The sequence below is a fragment of the Schistocerca piceifrons genome, chromosome 3, assembly GCF_021461385.2.
Source record: "Schistocerca piceifrons isolate TAMUIC-IGC-003096 chromosome 3, iqSchPice1.1, whole genome shotgun sequence".
Taxonomy (NCBI): Eukaryota; Metazoa; Arthropoda; class Insecta; order Orthoptera; family Acrididae; genus Schistocerca; species Schistocerca piceifrons.
The window spans coordinates 959,174,450-959,197,469 of NC_060140.1; the positions used below are offsets into that span (position 1 = coordinate 959,174,450).

The following is a 23,020-nucleotide window of genomic DNA, read 5'->3' on the forward strand; positions in this document are numbered from 1 at the left end:
CCAGCGGTGCGGCCAGGCGAAACGGATGGCGGCCTGGGGCGGCAACCGCTGGGTGGCGCAGGAGAAGAAATGCGCCGTGGTGGAGAAGGAGAACTGTGCTTCCTATGAGCCTTCTTGGAAGGTCGTTTGGTGGAAGTACTGGTCGATGACTGGGAGGTCGAGGTACGTAGGAAGTCTGCATGGGACGGTTCCTTCTTGAAGGCCCGTGCATCTGACTTCTGGGTCTTCGTCTTGGCCAGAAGCTGATGAAGGTGCTCGTGTCTTAGGGGTGACGGGAGGAAGAGGAGACGTCGACCAGGCGATCTTAGCACTGGCCGAACGGATGACTGTAGTGCTGAAGGTCAGGTCGCATGTCTGCGTCGCCACCTCCCTGGTAGTCTGAGGAGAGGAGAGGAGAGGACAGTACTGTATTTCCCCACTGGAAGCAGTGTGGGCTTCCTACTAGCAAATAGCTTGCGAGCAGGCGAGGTGGACACTTTCTCTTTGACCCGAATCTCCTGTATACAGCATTCTTCCTTGTAGATGGGACAGTCGCGGGAGGACGCTGCATGGTCACCCTGACAGTTCACACAACGAGGAGACGGAGGTGGACAGTCACCCTCATGGGCATCCCTGCCACAAGTGACACACTTAGCCGCATTGGAACAAGACTGGCGAGTGTGATTATAACGCTGACACTGGTAGCAGCGCGTAGGTGTCGGGACATAGGGGAGAAAAGAAATAACCTCGTAGCCCGCTTTGATGTGCGACGGCAGCTGAACACTATCAAAGGTCAAGAAAAGTGTCCGGGTCGGTACAAGGTCATTGGTGACTTTTTTCATGACCCTATGGACAGCCGTCATGCCCTGCTCAGCGAGTAAAGACTGAATCTCCTCGTCAGTCAATCCATCGAGTGATCTAGTATATACCACACCACGAGACGAATTCAAAGTGCGGTGAGCCTCCACCCGGACAGGTAATGTGTACAGGAGTGTGGCCCAAAGCAGTTCTTGTGCCTGAAAGGCGCTCTCAGTTTCTAGTAACAAGGTACCATTACGCATCCTGGTACAAGACTTGACAGATCCGGCTATGGCATCTACGCCCTTCTGGATAACGAAAGGGTTGACAGAGGAAAAATCCTTTCTGTCCTCAGATCGAGAAACTACGAGGAACTGTGGGGCAGGCGGTAGTACTTTTGTCACTGGTGGCTGGTCAAGTTTCCGTTTTTGGGCAGAAGTCGAGAGAGGAGAAGAAGAAGAGAAATCCATTGCGGAGGAATCCCCCATGACTGCCAGCGTCTCCGATGGCGCGCTCCTTCCTTGTGGGGACCGTCTCCGATGGCGCGCTCCTTCCTTGTGGGGACCCTCTCAGAGGGCACTCCCGCCTTAGGTGAATGTTTACACCTCAGGTCACACCTCCCCAGAAACAGACGGAGGGACCAATCGGCATGGTCGGAAGGTGTCAGCTCAGGCAATCACCCCTCCCTGGGCCTGGCCTTTACCAGGGGGTACGTGCATGCCTTACTTGTCTACCCAGGGCGGGGAATTACGCGTTACCCCGTCACCGGCTACGTGTGCGAACGCGTGGGTCAGCCTTCACGCACGCACAGGGAGGAAGGAAGAAAGAAGAGGAAAAAGAAGGGAGAGAGAGAGAGAGAGGAAGGACAGACTGTCTCAAACGCCGAGGCGGAGACCAGAAAAGGCAAGGAGAAGAAGGCAAGGGAAAGAGTAAGTAAGACAGTGAGATGGAGAAGAACAAAGAAAGGAACCAACCAAAGGACGGAAGAAACCAGAAGAAGTGAAAAACCAAAATGACCGCAAATATAGGTCGTGGAACCGTCCGTCTCCGGGCGCAGGCACTAACTAACCCCTTGAGGGGGAGGGACTCCTTTTAGTCGCCTCTTACGACAGGCAGGAATATCTCGGGCCTATTCTAACCCCCGGACCCGCAGGGGGGCTGCATAATTACTGCAACCCACAAGCCTTTGAGCCTGTTTACTGTATGCATCCCTTATTCTAGCTCTACAATTTTTATCCCAAACACTTACTTCATTACCAAATTTATGATTTATCCATTCCTTATGAAGTGTCCAACCAACATGTCCTTTTTTTAACCAAACTATACCATAAATCCTTGTATGCCCCGTGCAATTCAGGACCTTTAATTACTCGATCTACCTATCTAATCTTCTGCATTCTGTAGCAACATTTTTCAAAAGCTTCTATTCTTTACTTTCCCAACTGCTTATGCCATGTTTCACTTGTGTACAAGGCTACACTCCAGACAACCACCTTCAAAACATACTTAACACTTACATCTATATTCGATGTTAACAAATTTCTCTTTTTCATGCTGCATTTATATCTTCTTTACTGTGGCTGTCATGGCAAAACTCATTTTTTACTTTTAGCATCTCATTTTGTAGTCTAATTTCCTCAGCAGTGCCAAATTTAATTCGACTACAGTCCATAACTCTTGTTTTATTTTTGTTGATGTTCATCTGCTAACTTCTCCTTCAAGATACTATGCATTCCACCTAGTCACTCTTCCACGTCCTTTGCTGCCTCTGATAGAATTACAATGTCATCAGCAAACCTCAAAGTGTCCCCCCCTCCCCTCTCATCCTGAAATTTAATTCACTCTCCAAATTTTTCCTTGGCTTCCATTACTACTTGCTTTGGGTTCATGCTGAATAACATCAGGGATATGCTACAATCCTATCTCACTTCTTTCTCAACCACTACCTCCCTTTCATACCCCTCCACTCATCTAACTGCCATCTGCTTTCCACACAAGTTGTAAATAACATTGCACATTCTGTGGTTCATTCCTGCTACCTTCAGAATTTCAAAAAGTGTATTTCAGTCAACACCGTCAAAAGCTTACTCAAAATCTACAGATGCTATACTTGTAAGTTTGTCTTTCTTTAATATATCTTCTAAGATAGGTCATAGTGTCAAGTATTGCCTCGCGTGTTCCTATATTTTCCAGAACCCAAACTGATCTTTCCCAAAATCAGCTTTTATCAGTTTTCCATTTTGCTGTAAATACGGTATCAGTACTTTACAACTTACTTAACTGATAGTCTGTCAATATTCAAAATTTCAGCAACTGTTGTTATTGGTACTGGTATTGGTATTGAAATTGGAATTACTCCATTCTTCTTTAAGTCTGAGGGTACTTCATCTGTCTTACATATCTTTCATTCCAGGTGGACGAGTTTTGTCATGGATGGCTCCCACAAGAATCTCGATAAATCTGGAGGAATGTCATTTACTCCAGGGGATTTTTTTCAGCTTGGGTCTTTCAGCACACTGTCAAATTATTCTCGCTGTATCATATCTCCCATTTCATCCTTGTCTACTTCATCTTCCCTTTCTGTAATATTATCTTTTAAGTTCATTTCCCTTTTATAGACTTCCATAAATTCGTTTCACCTTTCGGCTTTCCCTTCTTTGCTTTATACTGGCTTGCTATATGGACTCTTGATATTAAAACAGCTGCTTCTTTTTTCTCCTAAGGTCTTTTTAATTTGCCTATACACATCTATCTTCCCCCTACTTGTGCATGCTTCTACATCCTTGCATTTGTCCTCTACGCATTTCTGCTTAGCCATTTTGCACTTTCTGCAATTTCATTTTTTAGACATACATATTTCCTTTTGCCTAATTTACTTGCTGCATTTTTATATTTTCTCCTTACCCCAATTAAATTCAGTATCTCCCCTCTTATCCAAGAATCTCCACCTGGCCTTGTCTTTTTACCTATCCAAAACACTGCTGTAGCCACTATTTCATCTCTCAGACCTCCCCATTTGCCTTCTATTGTATTTCTTTCCACTATTCCAGTCTATTATTGCCTAATGCTTCCTCCGAAATTCTAACAATCTCCGGATCTTTAAATTTATCCAAGTCCCCTCTCCTTGATGTACTACCTGTTCACAATTCCTTCAGGTGTAATCTGTAGTTCGTAACCAATAAATTGAGGTCAGAGCCCACATCTGCCGCTGGATATAGTGAGTGATTATCTTATACAAACAGCTATGTTATTGGCCATAATGTCAGGGGTATTCAGTCCACTGTCACTTAAGACATTGTTTCTGGCATGCATCTACCATAGTCAATACAACCTAAGTGCTTTCCAACACTATGATCTCAGTTTCTTCTTTTACAACACTGTGTCTGACAAAGATAATACAGACATCATCTTGGAACGTGCAGAGAATGATGTGAAATTTGAACAGTGAAAATTCCCAATGACTGTGTATTCATATGCCACAGTAGCTGTACAGGTAAATAGGTCATGATCATAATGTGCAGAAAATGCAATAGTGATTGACCAATAAACAGAACAGGTCTAACTGCTAAATCACCGAGTGCATTTCCTCTGTTGTAATAAAATGCAATTTTGTGGAACAAGGATGGTATAAAAGCAAGTCCTACATCATAACAATACTCATTACAATTGATATCTACACGTTATCAGAGTAACACAACACGCACCTACATTGCTGTAGATTTTGCTTCAGGAAAGTGGCAAAGCAGCCTCACAAACCAATTCCAATGGATTTGAGATCTATTGCTTCAAACCAACAACAAATTTCAATCGTGGTTTTGAGGCTGAAAAGTTTATCAATAGGTCTCCTCATAATTACCTGGGTGAACCAGACCTCAGGTCTGAGGCAGGAAAGAACATTTGAAGAGTGCAATGTCTAGTAATATTCAGGGGTGTTCAAACCTACCCTCGCATGTAGGACAGCTTTGTGTTTAAAATTTCAGTATTAAATGCAATTCTAAAACAGTTATCTGCAGTTTCAGCTGAAAATCCTGGAAAATTTTCATGAGAACATTTAATCATCAGTGAAGTGGCATTCCAGATAGTAGATATTATTACCCTGCCAAAAGAACTGAAGACCTGTCCAGGGTGACATCATCATTATGTTTAAGGCCCAAAAATATGGAGGTGATGTAGTAACAGCATAAACTCAACAATTCTTACAAGAAGAGTGCTACAACATGCTACATGTCTATACCCCAAATTCAACCCTTTCCAGGAGCTGTCCTAATCACAGTCAGGTACTGGTTATACCAGTGCATAAGTGGGACTCTGTTATTGCCCTGAAAGCTTTAAGAACTCCTCCCCAAAAATATCATTACTATTTCACATATAACATTATCAAATGACTCAGTCGAAAACAGAGAGGCGATAATTTCATAGCCAACTTTGAAACCCTTGTATGAACAACAATCTGATTTATTCCAAACTACAATCCTAGATAAGAATCATTGGAATATTGGCCTAACTACTGTCACACACTATTATGGAAAAATAATAAGCTAATCAATCTGAAAGCTCTGTCACCTCTACATACCTCATCAAAAGGAAATTTCTCAGTTTTTGTAAAATAGATCCAACAACACAGTAAGACAGTAGCTTTCCAAATTTAATAAGTTATTCTTCAGTAAATGACTTCAGAGAGACAGCATATTCTGTATACTATCAGGCTAATTCCAATCCTACTGCTCTTACATGGAATGTAGGTACTCTTATGAGCATAGCTGACTTACCCTAACTTGTGTGTTTTATGGAAAACTACCTATGTTATATCATACATCACTTGCCACTGGTAATTATGAAGCAGAAGCTATGACTTGTCTTCATAGTTCATCCAATCTTTTTTCTGTTCTTCTAAGGAATAATGGATATGGTAGAAAGGCAAATTTAGAATGCAGGTATTCATTCGACTACTTCCTTCAGTACTTTCAGAACCTTCATGTTTAAAAAACTGTAGATAATATTAAGTGAATTGCGCCAATCAGCCAGAAGCTGTCTGCGTTTTATTTATTTATTTATTTATTTATATATTTCTTTTTTAATCCACTTATGCTTTTATATCGATAAAATATAAAAAATATCTACTACACATTGGTACTCAAATCTACTTCTCCTTCACATGGGGCAACTTGTTCCATTTGCAGTTACATTGCAATGAACTGTTTGAATGCCCATTACGCTTCTCAATGGTCTCAATCACCTTTCGTGTGGTAAAAGTTTTACAGGGTGTCTAAATAAAATTTCAAGCGTAATCTCAGAACAAAAAAAATTATTGAATACTTTCATACATCAGACTAAAATTCTTCAAAATAGGTGCCTTGAGAATCCACACACTGCTGCCAACAAGCTTTCCACTGCTGGTAAGCTCCCTGGAACTCGTTAACAGGATAGCTGGTCAAAACACTCTCTGAAGCCTTTTGGACTGCTGTGACACTGTGAAACCGCTTCCCTTTCAGGTATCTCTTCATTGGAGGAAACAAAGAGAACTCACTGGGGGCAAGGTCGGGGCTACAGAGTGGCTGTGGCAGCATTGCCATGTTGAACAGGGTCAAAACTTCAGTGATGGTGAAGCAGGTGTGAACGGTCGCATTGTCATAGTGGAGCACCCAGTCATCTTTCTTCTCCGGGCGGACTCCATTCCTCAAACAGTGGAACACTCCAGTACAACACTAACAATTGACAGTCTGTCCAACAGGCACAAACTCTTTGTGGATCATCAATCGTTTTGCATCAAAAAAAGCAATGTGCATGTTTTTCACACGTGACTTGCTAATGCGGGCTATCTTCGGGTTTGGTGATGCGAAGGTGTGTCACTCTGAGCATTGCCTCTTCGACTCTGGATCATATTGGAAGACCCAGGTCTTATCACCAGTGGCCACTTTGTCCAAAAAAATCAGGCTCAGTTTGTAAACGTTCAAGCATTTCCAACGAAACAGCCAGGCGTCATTCCATCTGTCCATCCGAGAGCACTCCAGGGACAAGTTCCGCACACACTTTTCCCATCTTTAGTTCTTCTGTCACCAGCTGAAACACAGTTTGGTGATTCAAACCCACTTCATCTGCAATCATTCTGATGCTGAGATGTCAGTCACTGTTTATAACTTGATGCACTTTGGCCAGATTTTTGTCAGTACTGCTCGTTGAAGGTCTTCCAGAGCATTCATCATCCTCCAAGTCTTCACCACCATGTTTGAACCTCTTGTGCCGCATGAAAACCACGGCATGTGACATGGCATATTCTTTATAGGCCTCTTGAATCATTTTGAATGTTTCTGTCCCAGTCTTGTTTAGTTTTACACAAAATTTGATCGAACACCATCGCTCCAAGAGGTGCTGCATTTTGGATGCTCCAATTTCTCGACAACGTTTCAAACCACACAATCCCTGCACTCCAGCGTTTTGTTGGTGAATGTCGATGCTTGGCTCTCTTAGCCAACACCCCCCACCATCTGGTGCAGGTTGTGAGACTGGTCTGCAGGCACACTGTTACTCAGGAAAAAAAATCAGCCTGAAACTTTATTTACACACCCTGTATGTACCTCTACTGGACTCACTAACTGCAGCCAAAACATTTGCAGGCATGTATTTATTCGATCATAATATCCCCAAATTTCATCTTTCTGATAGCTAACGGGCCATCAAAATTTATAACACATATAACTGTACTTGAGGTAAAGTTAGATCTGCAGATGAATGGTGCACAGTATTATTTCTTGACAGACAGTGATGTAGGTGAAAGATGATCTGTTGTTAATAAAGGCATCAACTGATATGGTACTTTATCATTCAACCCTTATGCAAACATGCAGTTTGCAGGTGCTTTCTCTATCCATTTCTAATTATACACCAAAACAAAAGCATAGTAAAAAAAAAAGTCTTGCACATCATGACAGCTGGTTCCAAAAAATACAACATTATTACAAAATTAAATCAGCTCAAATTAATCAATTGAATACACAAATTAAATTTCACTTTTATCAATATTCAATGCCAAATGCTACTTACTTCATCTCTTGCTTCTAACAGCTCCTTAATCTGTGCTGTGATCACTGGCAAGAGAATTGCACGGCATTCTGACAGTAAGAATAATTTACTGTGCACAATGTCGTTTACTGTCATCATTTTCTGTTTTGTCAGACGGTTTGGTGGCAGTTTGTTGATAAGTTCTTTCAAAAGTTCACTGTAATGATATTGATGGGAAATCATCAACAAATTTAACAATTTTCAAGTGTATCAATTACATAATAAAAAAAACTGTTACTACAATGACGAATACAATCAATTATTTATATACATTAACTATATCTTATATGTCAACAAATATTTAAACAGAAAATTCTCAACAAAGGCGTTAGAAGTCTTCATGTGTAGTTGTATGTATTAACTTAAGTGTTTGACATCAGTATCGGTATTACACTATACTGTTTTTGGTACAATAAATTTCTTTTCGTTTCATATAACATATTTATGCAGTGAGCAATTAAAACTTTGAAACAAGGTAACCACGTCTGCTTTTGTGAGCTTTCACATTTTTGTAGATATTTCTTTGGCAGTGCCATATCAATTGCTATGATTTCTGCAGGTAGAGTACACCACAAAGATTTTGTCACATCTTATTCAAGTTGCACCAGAGAACTACAGAAGTACTCATGAAAATATTTAGTCTACTATACTTCTATGGATTATCGTACAAATAATTTAGTAGTGTGTAGGATGCAATGATAATAATCCAAGTGTAAAATAAGGAGTCTAAGCCTGGGTTGAGGAAGGAGTGGTATCGGACAAATAACAAACACTGGAGAATGGTTGTGATATTTTTATCTGCAGTTCATACAACAGTGACATTTAACTTTCAATTATTTAAATGATAAAGCAAGGGTACATAATTAGTCTGGTCATATCAAGGGAAACTTGGGATACAATCAGTTGCCTCCTCAGCACATTTCACCATCACTGTTAATTTTTAATCACAGATGAGATGTTGATTTGCAGAAAGGCTCTAAGAAAGGACAGTTACACATTAGTTTTCAGCCAAAGCACGGTCATGTGTGCATGAAGTGTGCTTGCTTGTGTGAATGAATGAATATGTGTGTGTGTGTGTGTGTGTGTGTGTGTGTGTGTGTGTGTGTGTGTTTCCTTTCCTGAAGAAGGCTTGGGTTGAAAGCTAATGAGTAATGTCTTTTTGTTGTGCCTTTCTGCAACTCAATGTGTCTTCTTTATGGAGAGTAGCAATCTATCTCCTCCTTATATTGTAGTTGTCAGTTTATTTTCAAGTTTTACTATGGTGACTGTCAGACATTTCATACCACTGAGAAGGTTACCAAAAGTTTTGGTTGCAACATTAAGCACCCCATTTTGTGCTGTAGACAATCTTAATGTGGCAAATGAGTGACTCTTTTTCTGGTACTGTAATTATGTACATTACTGTTCTTTTTGAACTGTAGTGGATTATTTACAACAAACTTCATAATGGAATAAATATACTGTGAAGCAGTAGTCAAAATGCCTAATTCTTTAAACAGATATCTGCAAAATGACTGCGGGTGAGCAACACATATTATTCTAACAGCACATTTTTGAGACATGAAAACTTTTTTTCTTGACGTCAAGTTATCCCAAAACATTACTCAATATGACATCACTGAATGAAACTATGCAATATGACATTACTGAATGAAAATATGCAAAATATGTCAACTTATTGCTTTGTCTCACCCCAAGATTTATAATTATTCTAAGTGGAAATGGGGCTGAACAACTTGTTTTAGGAGTTCTAAAATGTGCTTTTTCCAGTTTAAATTCTCATCAGCATGGATATTTATATTTAAGAATTTTGAAGTTTCTACTCTATTTATTGTTCTGTTACCAAGTTACCACACATACCATTGGTATAGTACATCTAGATACGCAGAACTGAATATGTTATGTCTTTTTTTAAATTGAGGGTGAGACCATTTGCGAAAACCAATCAATGACACTGTACAGAACATTGTTTACGATTTCTTCTAACGGTGTATGTATGCTTGGGTTGATTACAATACTAATGTCATCTGCACAGAGAACTAGTTCTCGCCAGCCCGTGTGGCTGAGTGGTTCTAGGTGCTTCAGTCTGGAACTGCACGACCGCTACGGTCGCAGGTTCGAATCCTGCCTCAGGCATGGATGTGTGTGATGTCCTTAGGTTAGTTAGGTTTACGTAGTTCTAAGTTCAAGGGGACTGATGACCTCAGATATTAAGTCCCATACTGCTCAGGGCCATTTGAATCATTTGAAGAACTCGTTCTGCTTGCTGCATACTACATGGAAGATCATTTACATATAAGAGAAACAAGAGTGAACCTTAAATTGGTCCCAGCGTGTGTAAGTTTTATGAAAATTCAACCGTTTATAAGAAAACCTAGGGCATGTGTTATGCCTTCAATTGTCACACAATGATCTTCCAGGACCATTTACCATATACGATGCAAAATGGCATCAGTAGTCAACTCCACAGGCTGACCAGACACTCCTTGTTGGTAAGTCTCTCTCATCCTTTGTTCAGCTGCCATATCCAGCTCAACAATGATTTCTATGGAATATAGTTCACACCACATAAAAGACGTGTTTCACATTCACTTCGTTCCCAAAAATTACACAAATTTGCACTGTTCTAGTCCGGGTAAACCCCTGTAACAAGCTTGCAATCTGCACTGATGGTAGTTAATCAGCTGTTGACTATGGCTATCTTTCACTCAACATGAGCTGCCACATTTTAGAATCACAAGGCTGCAAAATTTAAAATACTATGCAGTATTCTGCCATTTGTGACATATTTACTGATTCACCCTCATATTTCAATAGACTGCCAAAGTAAGAAACACAAAAATGCCCAGGAAAAGAATACAATACAATCATACAAGTCACTAAGCAATGAAATCAACAGGATGTGCAAAAATGCCAAACCAAAATGACAGCAGGAAAAATGAAGCAATCAAAAAGAAATGTTCATGAGAAGAATAGAGTCAGCTTTAAAAAAACCAAAATAATTTTTAGAGACTTTTAAACTCACAGTAGTCAACATTAATACAGCAAAAGTAATTCCACTGTGACACAAAGAGGAAAGCACAGATATGTGAAAAAAGTACACTGGGGGCCACTATGAAGGAGAGTAATTGTCTGCTAAAGTGATAGACGATGAAATGGATACACACTGGAAGGCCACAGGAGATCCAGTTTCAGTCAGAGTGCTATAGAAGTGTAGAAGACTCACAACCAAATAGGACAGAAGAGATAAATATCAGTTCTTTTGACATTTCTAGACTCTCTGGGAACTGATAAAAAAAAAAAGCATTATTTAAGTCTAAGTGTAGGATCAATAATACTGGAGACATCCTGTCCGACTTTCATAAAAATATAATCTACACAATTCCAAAGGTAGCAAGGGAAGACAAATGCAAGAACTATTGTACAGTCAGTTCGGTAGCTCTTGTGTTCTAGTTGCAGCCTTTCTCCTCCATTGTTCTACCTCTATATCAAAAAAATTAAGATAATAGAAATGTTCAAAAGAGAGATTAAACTTCAGGGTGAAAGGGTATCTATGACGATATTCATTGACGACATTGCTCTCTTCAAAGAAAGTGATGAAGAGTTACTTGAGCTGCTGAATGGAATCAATAGTCTATTGAATACAGAATATGGATTAGGTCCAGAAAGATATTTCTGAGCATATATATACCTAGAGCACAAGTGAAAAGCCTCCCTGCAAAATCACGAGGAAAGGAATGGGAGGATTACACCAACTGCAAGAAGTAAAGAGATGATAAGACATGTTTTAAGACACCATGTAATAACTTCTATGGAGCTACAGGAAGCAGCAGAGGGTAAAAAATGTAGGAGAAGACAGATCTTGGAATATATACAACCACTAAACCCCTGATTCTGTAAAGAATTGAACTCTCATGTACAAAATAGCTGCAAACTATTTGATGTTAAGTGTGTAAAACATTTTCTAAATGTTTGAAATTATGGTTAAAGTTTGTTGCAAGTCCCTGGATGCGTATAGTCTGGGTAAATTTTACTCCATTTTAAACACCAGCTAGTTTTTCACACATCTGAAAATTTATGCTCCGATATCTTCTGAATTGTGTGTTCTACAATCATATAATTTTGCAGGTTCATTCAGTGGTATACGTGGATACTGTCTGGAAAATATGTTGTGAATGGAGTACGCAGCAACAAAGTAAAAAAATTAAAAAGTCATGACTTATGTGGCTATCTTACTGCATAAACAACAACAAATGTAGTAAGCGATAAACTTTTCTCCTTTGATCAGTTTATGGGAGTATCATCAAGAAAAAGTTCTGCAAAGGTTTGAAATTATGTCTAAAGTCTGTTTCCAGTCACTAACTGCTCTCAGTCTCAAATAATTGATTTAGTTGTTTAGTTACATGTTCCACAGATTATAAATTCTTTTATCGAAATGCTGTAGAACAAATAAGTTTATAGACTATGTATAGATGATTAGTGCTAATAGTAATACACACATTACTATTTTTAGTCCTGTTCATGCAACTGAACTTGTTTGTTTATTGTTATTATTGTTTATTATTATCCAGCTGAATGGTTGATGGATTACTTTAATAAGATCATTGAGGAGGGAAAGATTCCAGCTGACTGGACATGTAGCACAAAACTTCAAATTTGGAAGCAGAAGGGAAGTCCAGCTGAATGTAACAACTACCACCCAATATGCTTTCTGTCACACACCATGAAAGTATTCGAGCACATCATCGATAAAAGGATCCGACAAGTTATCAGTCTCTCCATCAAGCAATGTGGATTCGTGAAGGTCTGTGGGATGACAGATGCTACCCATGCAGCTCAACTGCTTATTCAAAAGCACTGTGAGAAGTCAAAACATCTACACTTTGCCTTTCTCGACCTCGAAAAGGCCTTCGACCTAGTGCCACACGCGTTAATTTGGCTTGCCCTGCGAGAGCACGGAGTACCTGAAGAGCTCATTAGGTGAGTCAGACTTCTCTACCAGAACTCGAAGAGCCGGGTACAGTCAGCTGCCAGACGACTTCCATATTTCCTTGGGAGTTCATCAGGGATCTGTTCTCTCACCACTCATATTTATCACTGTCACTGATACCTTCACAAGAAACCTGCAGAAAACCTCACCCTGGACATTACTGTATGCTGATGACGCGCTACTGGCCAGTGAAGATAAGAATGATCTACAACTTCAAATCCGAGCCCGGAATGACCGCCTCGCAGATGTAGGACTACAGCTCAATGTGTTGAAAACATTACCTTTCCACAGATTTAAATGACTCTGTAACCATCAGAATCAATGGTGTCGACCTCCCAACAGCGAGGACTTTTAAGTACCTGGGCTCGACAATTGCTGCCGATGGAAATCTCGGTGTAGAAATCTCCGACCGCCTCAGCAGCGCGTGGTTCAAATGGTGTTCCGTTACTGGAGTACTACGTGACAAGAAAATTCCAAACAGGCTCAAACCAAAAGTATATCGATCAGTAATCTGTCCAGTTGCACTGTATGGGGGCTGAATGCTGGCCTTCAACAAAGGAAGTAGAGCAAAGACTTGTTGTTATGGAGACGAAAATGCTTAAGTGGTCATCAGGATTAACATTGAATGACCGTGTCACAAATAATGGAAGCTCGCGGGCTATAAGGTGTTGCACCAACAGTAGACAAAACGATAGAAAGCCACCTACGCTGGTACGGGCATGTCCTTAGAGCAGCAAAGACTAGTTTCAACCTAAATGGAAACAGGAAACGTCCAGCAGGACATCCAAGGCAGTGATAGCTTGACACCCTGCATGAAGACCTCAAGATCTCAGGCCTTCACCCTGATCAGGCTCAAGATCGCAACGAGCCAAAAAAGCAGGCCCCGCCAGCACACGGGACAAATGCTAAGAAGAAGAAGAAAATTATCATCATTGTTTACTGACTACCATAAAAATTCATCAATGGAATGGAAGGAGTTGTTCAGAAGAAATGATTTTAAATTACCTGTCAGACATTTCATGCCATTGGGCAAATGATCAAAAATTTTTGTTCCTGCATAATGAGCTCCTTTCAGAGCCACTGACAGCTCTAACATAGGGTAATAAAGTTCACTTTTCCCTCTTGTGTTGCAGGTATGGATATGACTGTTGTCCTCAAGTTATGATTTCTACCAAGGCCAAGTTTCAAACCTGAGCCTCCTGCTCACTACGCAGATGCGGTAAACTCTGCACCACCATGGCAACGGCTTTGCACGACAGCACGGACTATCCCGGCAAACCTCCCTCTTCAATTCAAATTCCAAATTCCCACTCGTGCCTCAGCCCACTCGGTACTCCCCCTAAACTCCAACAGCATTGCAGAGGCTCTCCAACTCTACTGGGACAGCACCTCAGCATCACACGAAATGGGGCATCCTGCTTTAATACAGACATAAGTGCGTTAATCAAGAGAACTTTTCAAGTTTCAATGACCTGTATCCCAGCCTCTTCCTCAATGCAATGCTGTTCAAGTTTAGGAGGAACACAAAGTGGGCTAGAGTGTGGATGAGAATTCGGCTTAAAGGGGGAGGAGTACTAGGGTAGTCCATGCAGATGTGCAACGCCTCTGCACCAGGACGAAGTAGCGGTTAGTGTATCTGTCTAGTGAGCTGGAGACCCGGTTCGAATCCCAGTCTTGGTACAAATTTTTGTTCTTTGCTTCAGTCTGCATCTATATATCACAGTTGTGTGAGATGGTCTCTAGGTCCGTATAGTTTCATCTGATTAAAGCACCTATACCTGGGTTTCAGGCAGGTTTCCCCTGTTTCATTTGAAGCTGAGCTGCTATTCCAATACAGTTGGAGAGCCTCAGCAATGCTGTTCGAGTTTAGGAGGAATGCCAAGTTTGCTGAGCTGTGAACTGGAATTGGACTGAGGAAGGAGGCATTCTAGAGTTGCCCATGCAGTTGTGCAAAGCCACTGTATGTGGGTGGGACAGTGGTTAGTGTATCTGCCTAGTGAGCAGGACACCCACATTCGAATCCCGGTCTCGGCGCACATTTTCATTCTTTCCTTCAGTCTGCACATATCCATCATAGATCTTTGAGACTTTGAAAGTTCTCTGGAGCCACATAGTTTCATTTGCTATAAATATAATCTGAATATTTGCAGGTGGCAAATCACGCTGCCTCGAGACTATAGTACACGGCTTCTAATAACTATAGTACTTGTCCTATTGTGTTACAGCTTCAACATAAGATTATACCTCTTAATAAGTTCATTATTTTTTTTACCTGATCTGATCGGGTTCACCAGCCCATCTCTTACATTGGACCAGGTATCACGTATACAGTACTTTTATTAATCATTGTTCCCTAAGAAATAACAATTTTAATACTATGCTGCTGAAGCCACTAACAGTGATAATAGTAGTAGCAGTAGTAATAATCGTAATGATAACGGTAGATACAAAAAGAATTTATAGGTGTACAAAATAGATGTTTCCTGGTGAAGTAATAGCTGTGGTACGGAAATTTAAAGAGACTGCAACAGTTAAGAACACTGGGAAATGAGGAGAATCAAGTAGGAAAGAAGAATGTATGAGGCTAACAAGTGCATAGACTCAGGTTCCTGCTACTTAGGAGGACTTCGAGAAAGTAGCTGAATGATGGAGTGGGACCGAAAGATTTTTGCTCTGGTGGTAATGGGCATTTCTGCAATGTTGTTCGGACAAGAGCCTTACGACTGAGGAGAGAGAGAGGGGATGCTGCATACTGATAAGACAGTAGAGAAGAGAGAGGGTATGGAAATCTCTGCACTTGTATGCACACAACCAGGATAGCTGTGTATGTAATGCTGAAATACGATCAAAGATTCAAACATCACACGAATAATGAACACAGACTTTCATAACCAATTCCAGGTGCTGTGAGCTTTCCTGAGAAACGCCTTGCAAGATAACATCACAGTAATCAATAATTGATGGTATAAGTGTTTGTACAAGTATGCTTTTCAGGTCAAGAGAGAAGGGCTTTTTATATTTTTGTAGGACATGGAAAGATGCTGAAACCTTCTTGCACATTGCAATTGTGTGCTCAGTCCAGTTTAAATTTTCAAAATATTGTTACTATTATTACAGCCTCTTTCTTACCCCACCCCATTGCCTCTCCGATCGTGTGCTACTGTTCGTAGTCTGGCTTCAGCTGCCAGAGACTGTAGTCATGTATGTGTGTGTGTGTGTGTGTGTGTGTGTGTGTGTGTGCGATTTATTTTTGACAAAGGCCTTGTAGACTGAAAGCTTATTTTGTGATAAGTCATTTTACTGTGTGTATCTGTGACTCAGCATCTCTGCTGTATGGTGAGTAGGGACTATACTTTCCATAGTCTTGTTACATTCCATCCTGGATTTTCCACTGTTTCAATTGCTCCTGGACCCTTTGGTGAAGGGGAGATATTTGTCCCATTTTGAGTTAAAGATGGTAAGGATTCCCAATACTTCGGGCCAATGCGACTAGAATGACCAATGAGCATCATTTTGGTTTGGGAAGAGTTGGGCTTTAACCATACATCCTGCACCCATTTAGATAGTGTACACAGGTCGGTATTTAGATTCTCAAAAGCTGTTTTCAGGCTCCTTCTGCTTCACCCCTCTTCCTTTCCCTTCAACCCTTCTGCCACAAGAAGGAGCCAATGGCTCTGAAAGCCTCAAATTTAGATATCTTTATATGTATGCGGATAAGGAGAGAAATAGAAAGAAAGAAAGAAAGAAAAAATATAAAATAAAATAAATAAAAAAAGACTGGGTGTGGTGGTGGAATGACAGTTGTGTAGTGCTGGAATGGGAGCAGGGAAGGGGCTGGATGGGTGAGGACAGCGACTAACAAAGCAACAACCTTCAGTTTTTCTAAAGTTATTGAAAATGCTGTGTATGTAAGGATAGTTGATCATTTTATTTCACACAATTTGGTATCAAACATACAACTCAACTTTAGAAGTCATTCAACAACTAAAAATGCTATATTCTGTTCTCTCTGTGAGGTACTGGAGGAGTTAAACAAAAGGTTTTCAACGTAAGGCATTTTTCGATTTAACTAAGGTGTTCGATTGTGTTGATCACAAAATATTGCTCCAGAAGTTGGACCATTATGGAATACGGGGAGCAGCTCACAAATGGTTCGCCTCTTACTTTAGCAACTTATTGACAATGTTGAGAATGTTGAGAATGGCTGTGATGTGGGGTCTGAGTGGGGTACGATCAAGTGTGGGGTGCCCCATGGATCAGTGTTGGGGCCATACCTGTTTCTTATTTATATAAATGACATGCTCTCTAGTATTATGGGTGACTCTAAAATATTTCTGTTTGCTGATTACACTAGCTTGGTAGTAAAGGATGCGGTGCGTAATATTCGCACTGATGCAAATAATGCAGTTCATGACATAAGTTCATGGCTTGTAGAAAATAAATTAACACTAAACCACAGTTAAGATTAAGTTTTTACATTTTCTAATTACTCAGTTTTTACAGCTTCTAACACACAATTCAACAAAACCCTGACATTTCAGTTTCACAGAATGGGCATATGATCAGTCTAACTGAACAGTTCAAATTTCTTGGTGTTCAGATACATAGTAAACTGTCATGGGAAGCTCACATTTAGGAACTTGTTCAATGACTTAATGCTGCCCCTTTTCTATTTGAATGGTATCTGAAGTAAGTGACAGTTCAACATGAAAAGTAATCTACTTTGCTTATTTTCATTTGCTTATGGTGTATGGTATTATATTTTGGAGTAACTCTTCCCATCCTCAAAGGATATTTTTGGCTCAGAAATGGGTGGTTTGGGCAATAAGTGGCATAAGTTTGCAAATCCCTTGTCGATCTTTGTTCACTAGTCTGGGTATTCTGACATTGGCCTCTCAATATACAAATTCTTTATCATCATTTCTTGTTAACAATATCAGCTTATTCCCAAGCATTTGCAGCTTTGACTCCATTAATACCAGGCAGAAACCAAACCTGCATTTGGATTGGACTTCCTTGACCCTTGTGCAGAGAGTGTCCAGTATACTGCTGCATCCATTTTCAATAAGCTACCACAAAAATTCAAAAATCTTAGCAGTAATCCACACACTTTCAAACTGAAGCTGAAGAGTTTCCTCATGGGTCACTCATTCTATTCTGTCGAGGAGTTCCTTGAAAAATTAAGCCAATTCCAGTTGATTGTGTTTACATAAATTTATGGCTTGTCTTTTATTTGGTTCGTAAACATTTTATTTTGTCTGTTATTACTTTTATGTTGTAATTTCTTGTACTGACATGTTCCAATACCTTGGAAATTTGCTCCTCAATTTGGTCCTATGGAAGGTGATGTTTAAATTAAAAAATAAAATAACACACATATGGTTCACCCAAAACACATTTTTTTACAATTTCACTATTAATTCACACTCTTTGCATAACAGTCAACTGCAAGATTGAAATTTGAATCATAAATACCCTGAATTCTCTAGTTTGTTGTTGTTGTCTCCCTTTCGGTATTACCACTAATTTTATTCCTTATTTAGAGAAAAACTGTGGCTGTCCTGCCATGTAAAATATCTGAATTGTGAGCAGAATAATGGTCACTACCTAAATGAAATGTCAACAATGTAAGATGGTTACACTGTAACCTCGTATACAATGATCGATTTCCAAACGCTAGCAATATTGTATACAACATGGCGGCGAGTGAGTGACGTGAGTTAGCTTGGCTCGCAAGTTTACGTGAAATCTGGAGCTGTTTAAAGCAGTTAGGCTAGTCTACATATACTAAAGCCGTATATCTACTGCCAAGTGTCATATTTTACATCACATACTGAGCACCAATTACACGGAATCGCACTTAAAATGGAAAAATCACCGAACAACGCGCAGAGCAGCCAATGGCCAGGCCGGAGACAGCGCAGGCGTGGAGTCCACACCGGGAGCTGCGGCCGCTCCGCCCGGCATCGCTGACGTCGCCGCACTTGTGAAGGCCGAGGTGAGGTGAGTGCCGCGCTGCAGGCTAAGGAGACGCTCGGGCTCGTCGTTCAAACCATCACTGATGCCGTCACTGCAGCAGTGACGGATAAAATACAGAAATCTCTGGAGGCGAATGTGAGCGAGATCCGTGCACTGGACGCATCGTTAAAAGCAAGTGAGGAGAAAGCGCGACTGCTCGAACAGAAATTTATCGAGAAGACGGACAAGCTCGAACAATATCAGAGACGCAATAATCTCAGACTGTACGGCATTCCAGAGAGCAGCAGAGAAGACACAGATGAACTTGTGATAAACTTTGTCCAAGAAAAGCTAGGCGTGCAGGTGACTCTGAGTGACATTGACAGAAGTCATAGAGTGGGTCGTAGGTCGCCAGTTTCTACAAAACCAAGACCTATAATAGTGAAATTTATGTCGTATAGGAAAAGATCTGAAGTCTTCAAAGCAAAGAAGAATCTCGCGAAGTCGGGTCTGACAGTACGCGAGGATCTAACATCTGAAAGACTAAACATTTTGAAGAGAGCGATTTCGAAATTTGGGCTACAGAACGTATGGACAAATGACGGCAGGATAATGGTTAAGACCGAAAACGGAAAGAGAACAATTTGCAGTGTTAATGAACTCAAAAGCCTGTGCGTTAGAAGCTAAATCATGTCTAATCTTGCTGGCACTAACCTGTATGTTTATATTGCATACACTGTCAACCATAACTTAACTAATGTATTAACAAATTTTTCCTTTCTCCACATAACTATTTTTTATCTCTGATTGTTTTCTAGCGTAATTTTGTTATTATTTGTATTATCAACTTTTCGTTTCTCCACATTTTCATCTCTAATTGTTTTCTCATGTAATTTTGTTAACTATTATATAAGGTAGTCTCATCCCCATCTTTAATTAGCAACCCACCATCATACTTTAGTTGTTATCCTCATAAGTGGTGGTGGTGGTTAGTGTTTAACGTCCTGTCGACAACGAGGTCATTAGAGACGGAGCACAAGCTCGGGTTAGGGAAGGATTGGGAAGGAAATCGGCCGTGCCCTTTCAAAGGAACCATCCCGGCATTTGCCTGAAACGATTTAGGGAAATCACGGAAAACCTAAATCAGTATGGCCGGAGACGGAATTGAACCGTCGTCCTCCCGAATTCTCATAAGTGCAATTAACATCACACTCTACCATTACGTGCAGATTACTACCGTAGTGTTTAGTGAAATTCCTTCCCCTGCCAGCCCACGGCTACTTCCAGAACCCTTGCAGACCTCGCTGACCTTGGCCGCAGTTCCCGTCGCCTCCCCGGGGACCCACCCCCTCCCCCTCTTGGCCGCTCCCACTGCTCAGAACTGGGAGGACACTCCCTCACCCCCTCTCCTTCACATGCCTTCCGCATTTCTCATGTCAGACCCTCTTGTCACCGCTAACCATGACCCGCAAACATCTGTCGGCAGTCTCCTCGGGCAATCAACACCCGAACGCACCAAGCTGCATATTGCACATGCAAATGTCCAATCTCTGCCAGCTCACTTCGACGAGTTCAAATATATATTTCAGACTACTGATATACACGTAATACTTTTGTCAGAGACTTGGCTGAAACCAAGTATTCCTACCTACAACTTCCGTAAACCTAGATGGCTATATCTTTCTCAGGCACGACAGATGCAACAGACGAGGGGGCGGAGTAGGGGCGTACAAACGCTCTGATTTGTCACCTACAGTACTACACACATCCGACAACAATGTAGATAAACAAGAGGAATATATATTCATAGATATCAAATCCTTTAACAGAAGGTGCTTAATATGTGTTCTTTACAAACCTCCTAAAGTAGGCGGGTTCACCTGCTTCGAAACTGCCCTCTCTAGTCTCGAATTGTCATATGAACATGTAATTATAGCAGGTGACACTAACATTAATTTTCAATATAATAGAGGGAAACATTCCACGTGGGAAAAATATATCTAAAAACAAAGATGATGTGACTTACCGAACGAAAGCGCTGGCAGGTCGATAGACACACAAACAAACACAAACACACACACAAAATTCAAGCTTTTGCAACAAACTGTTGCCTCATCAGGAAAGAGGGAAGGAGAGGGAAAGACAAAAGGATGTGGGTTTTAAGGGAGAGGGTAAGGAGTCATTCCAATCCCGGGAGCGGAAAGACTTACCTTAGGGGGAAAAAGGGACGGGTATACACTCGCACACACGCACATATACAGACACAAGCAGACATCTCACAAGCAGACATATTTAAAGACACATTAATTTTCTGCACAATAGTCCTTCCACTGGGAAATTTAAGAGAATGCTTTCTTCTTCAAATATGATGCTACTTCAGCTGGCACCTATTCATCACACGACTACCAGTCACACTTTCATAGATATATTCGCAACGAAATCTCCAAACAGAATAATCCGCACCTCTCAAATATCTGCGCCTGGCACGTCTACCCATGACATCATTTTCATGACGTATTCACTAGAATGTCCTAGAAAGAAACAAAAACTGTCTACATACTGATACTTCAAACGCATAGATTTGCCTGAACTCGAAACTGAGGCACAAGAAATAGTTTGGGGGATGACCTCTACTCCCCTCGTGGACATAAACGAGAAAACTCCAAGGTTTCACCAACAAAATTACCCAACTATATGACAAATACGCTCCAGTAAAGACCAGAAAAGTAAAAAGGAAACCTGCACCTTAGCTGACTGATGAACTAAAACAGCTCATGAATCTCAGAGACGCTGCACATCGAGCATACAAGATACACCCTACACCTGAAAATCACACCGAATACAAGCAGAAACGAAACAAAGTCAGTCAAGCGGTGAGAAACGCTAAGCTCAGACATGCCCGTACATTAGCTGACAATAGATGTAGACCAGCTATCCTGTGGAAAAATATCCGTAGTCTCGGTTTAGGCAAAATAAAAGTTGCAGAAAATCCCATGGTCCAAGGTGAAGAACTAAACCGATTCTTCACATTACCCGCAACCACAATTGAACCGAAAAAAAAAAAACAAAAAAAAACAGAGAATCATTGATTACTTCAAGGGGATGAATGATTGTAGCAAAGAAAAATTCTATCTATGGCACATCACTTGCAATACTATCAAGAAAGCCATAATGCGGATTAGATCAGCATCTACTGGACATGATGGCACCACTATCCAGATGGAAAAACTTATTATTGATCAACTACTGCCCTCTATAATAGACATTTTCAGCGATTCATTAATCACAAGTGTTTTCCCTGAGGCCTGGAAACTGGGACAAATTAAGCCTCTGCTTAAAAAGGACATCGCCACAGCACCTTCTGACTACCGCCCCATCTGCCTTCTTCCTGCACTATCAAAAGCCTTAGAATATACAGTCCATGACCAGCTCACCAACTACCTAACTACTAATAACCTACTAGACGAATACCAATCAGGTTTCCGTAAACATCGAAGCACAACATCCGCACTGATAAAGGTGACAGACGACCTGAAACTTGCCATGGACAGACAAGAAGCGACTATCATTTGCTTCTTAGATTTCAGCAAAGCATTTGATACTGTCGACTTCGACATCTTACTAGCCAAACTTAGCGGTCTAAATTTCTCACCAAGTGCAGTGCAATGGTTTTGCTCATACATGACGTCTCGTCAGCAACACGTCCTGTCTGGGAATATAAAATCACAATGGCGGCAGGTAGTGTCAGGCGTTCCCCAAGGCTCAGTACTAGGTCCCATACTCTTCTCTCTGTATGTCAATGATGTGTCATCGGTTCTGACTTATTGTAAATATCATATGTATGCTGATGACCTTCAGTTGTATCTAAGTGCGAAACCAAGCAATCTTAAGAAAGCTATTGAAAATTTCAATACTGATCTCGATGCACTACCAAAATGGACACAGGACATAGGCCTAAAACTAAACCCATCTAAAACCCAAGCGGTACTTGTTGGTCACTCTAAGGTCATTAGCCCAAAACATCGGGAATCTGTACCATCTCTTATCCTAAATGGAACAAATATTAACTTCTCTCCCTCAGCAAAGAGTTTGGAAGTAACAATAGATGAAAATCTAAATTGGACAGAGCATGTAACTGTAGTGTGCAAAAAAGCATCAGCATCCCTTCATGTCCTACAAAAATATAAAAAACTCTTTCCTTTCGATCTGAAAAAGAAATCAGTACAAACGCTTATA

General features: G+C 40.8%; 1 protein-coding gene across 1 annotated transcript in view; it reads right to left on the minus strand.

Annotated features, from left to right (window-relative positions):
• Positions 1 to 23,020, minus strand: part of LOC124787750 (dedicator of cytokinesis protein 1) — a 413,210-nt gene that overhangs the window by 261,328 nt on the left and 128,862 nt on the right. The window contains exon 16 of the mRNA XM_047254617.1: positions 7,819 to 7,993. Coding sequence (XP_047110573.1) covers positions 7,819 to 7,993 — 175 coding nt within the window. The remainder of the gene's footprint in view (positions 1 to 7,818; positions 7,994 to 23,020) is intronic.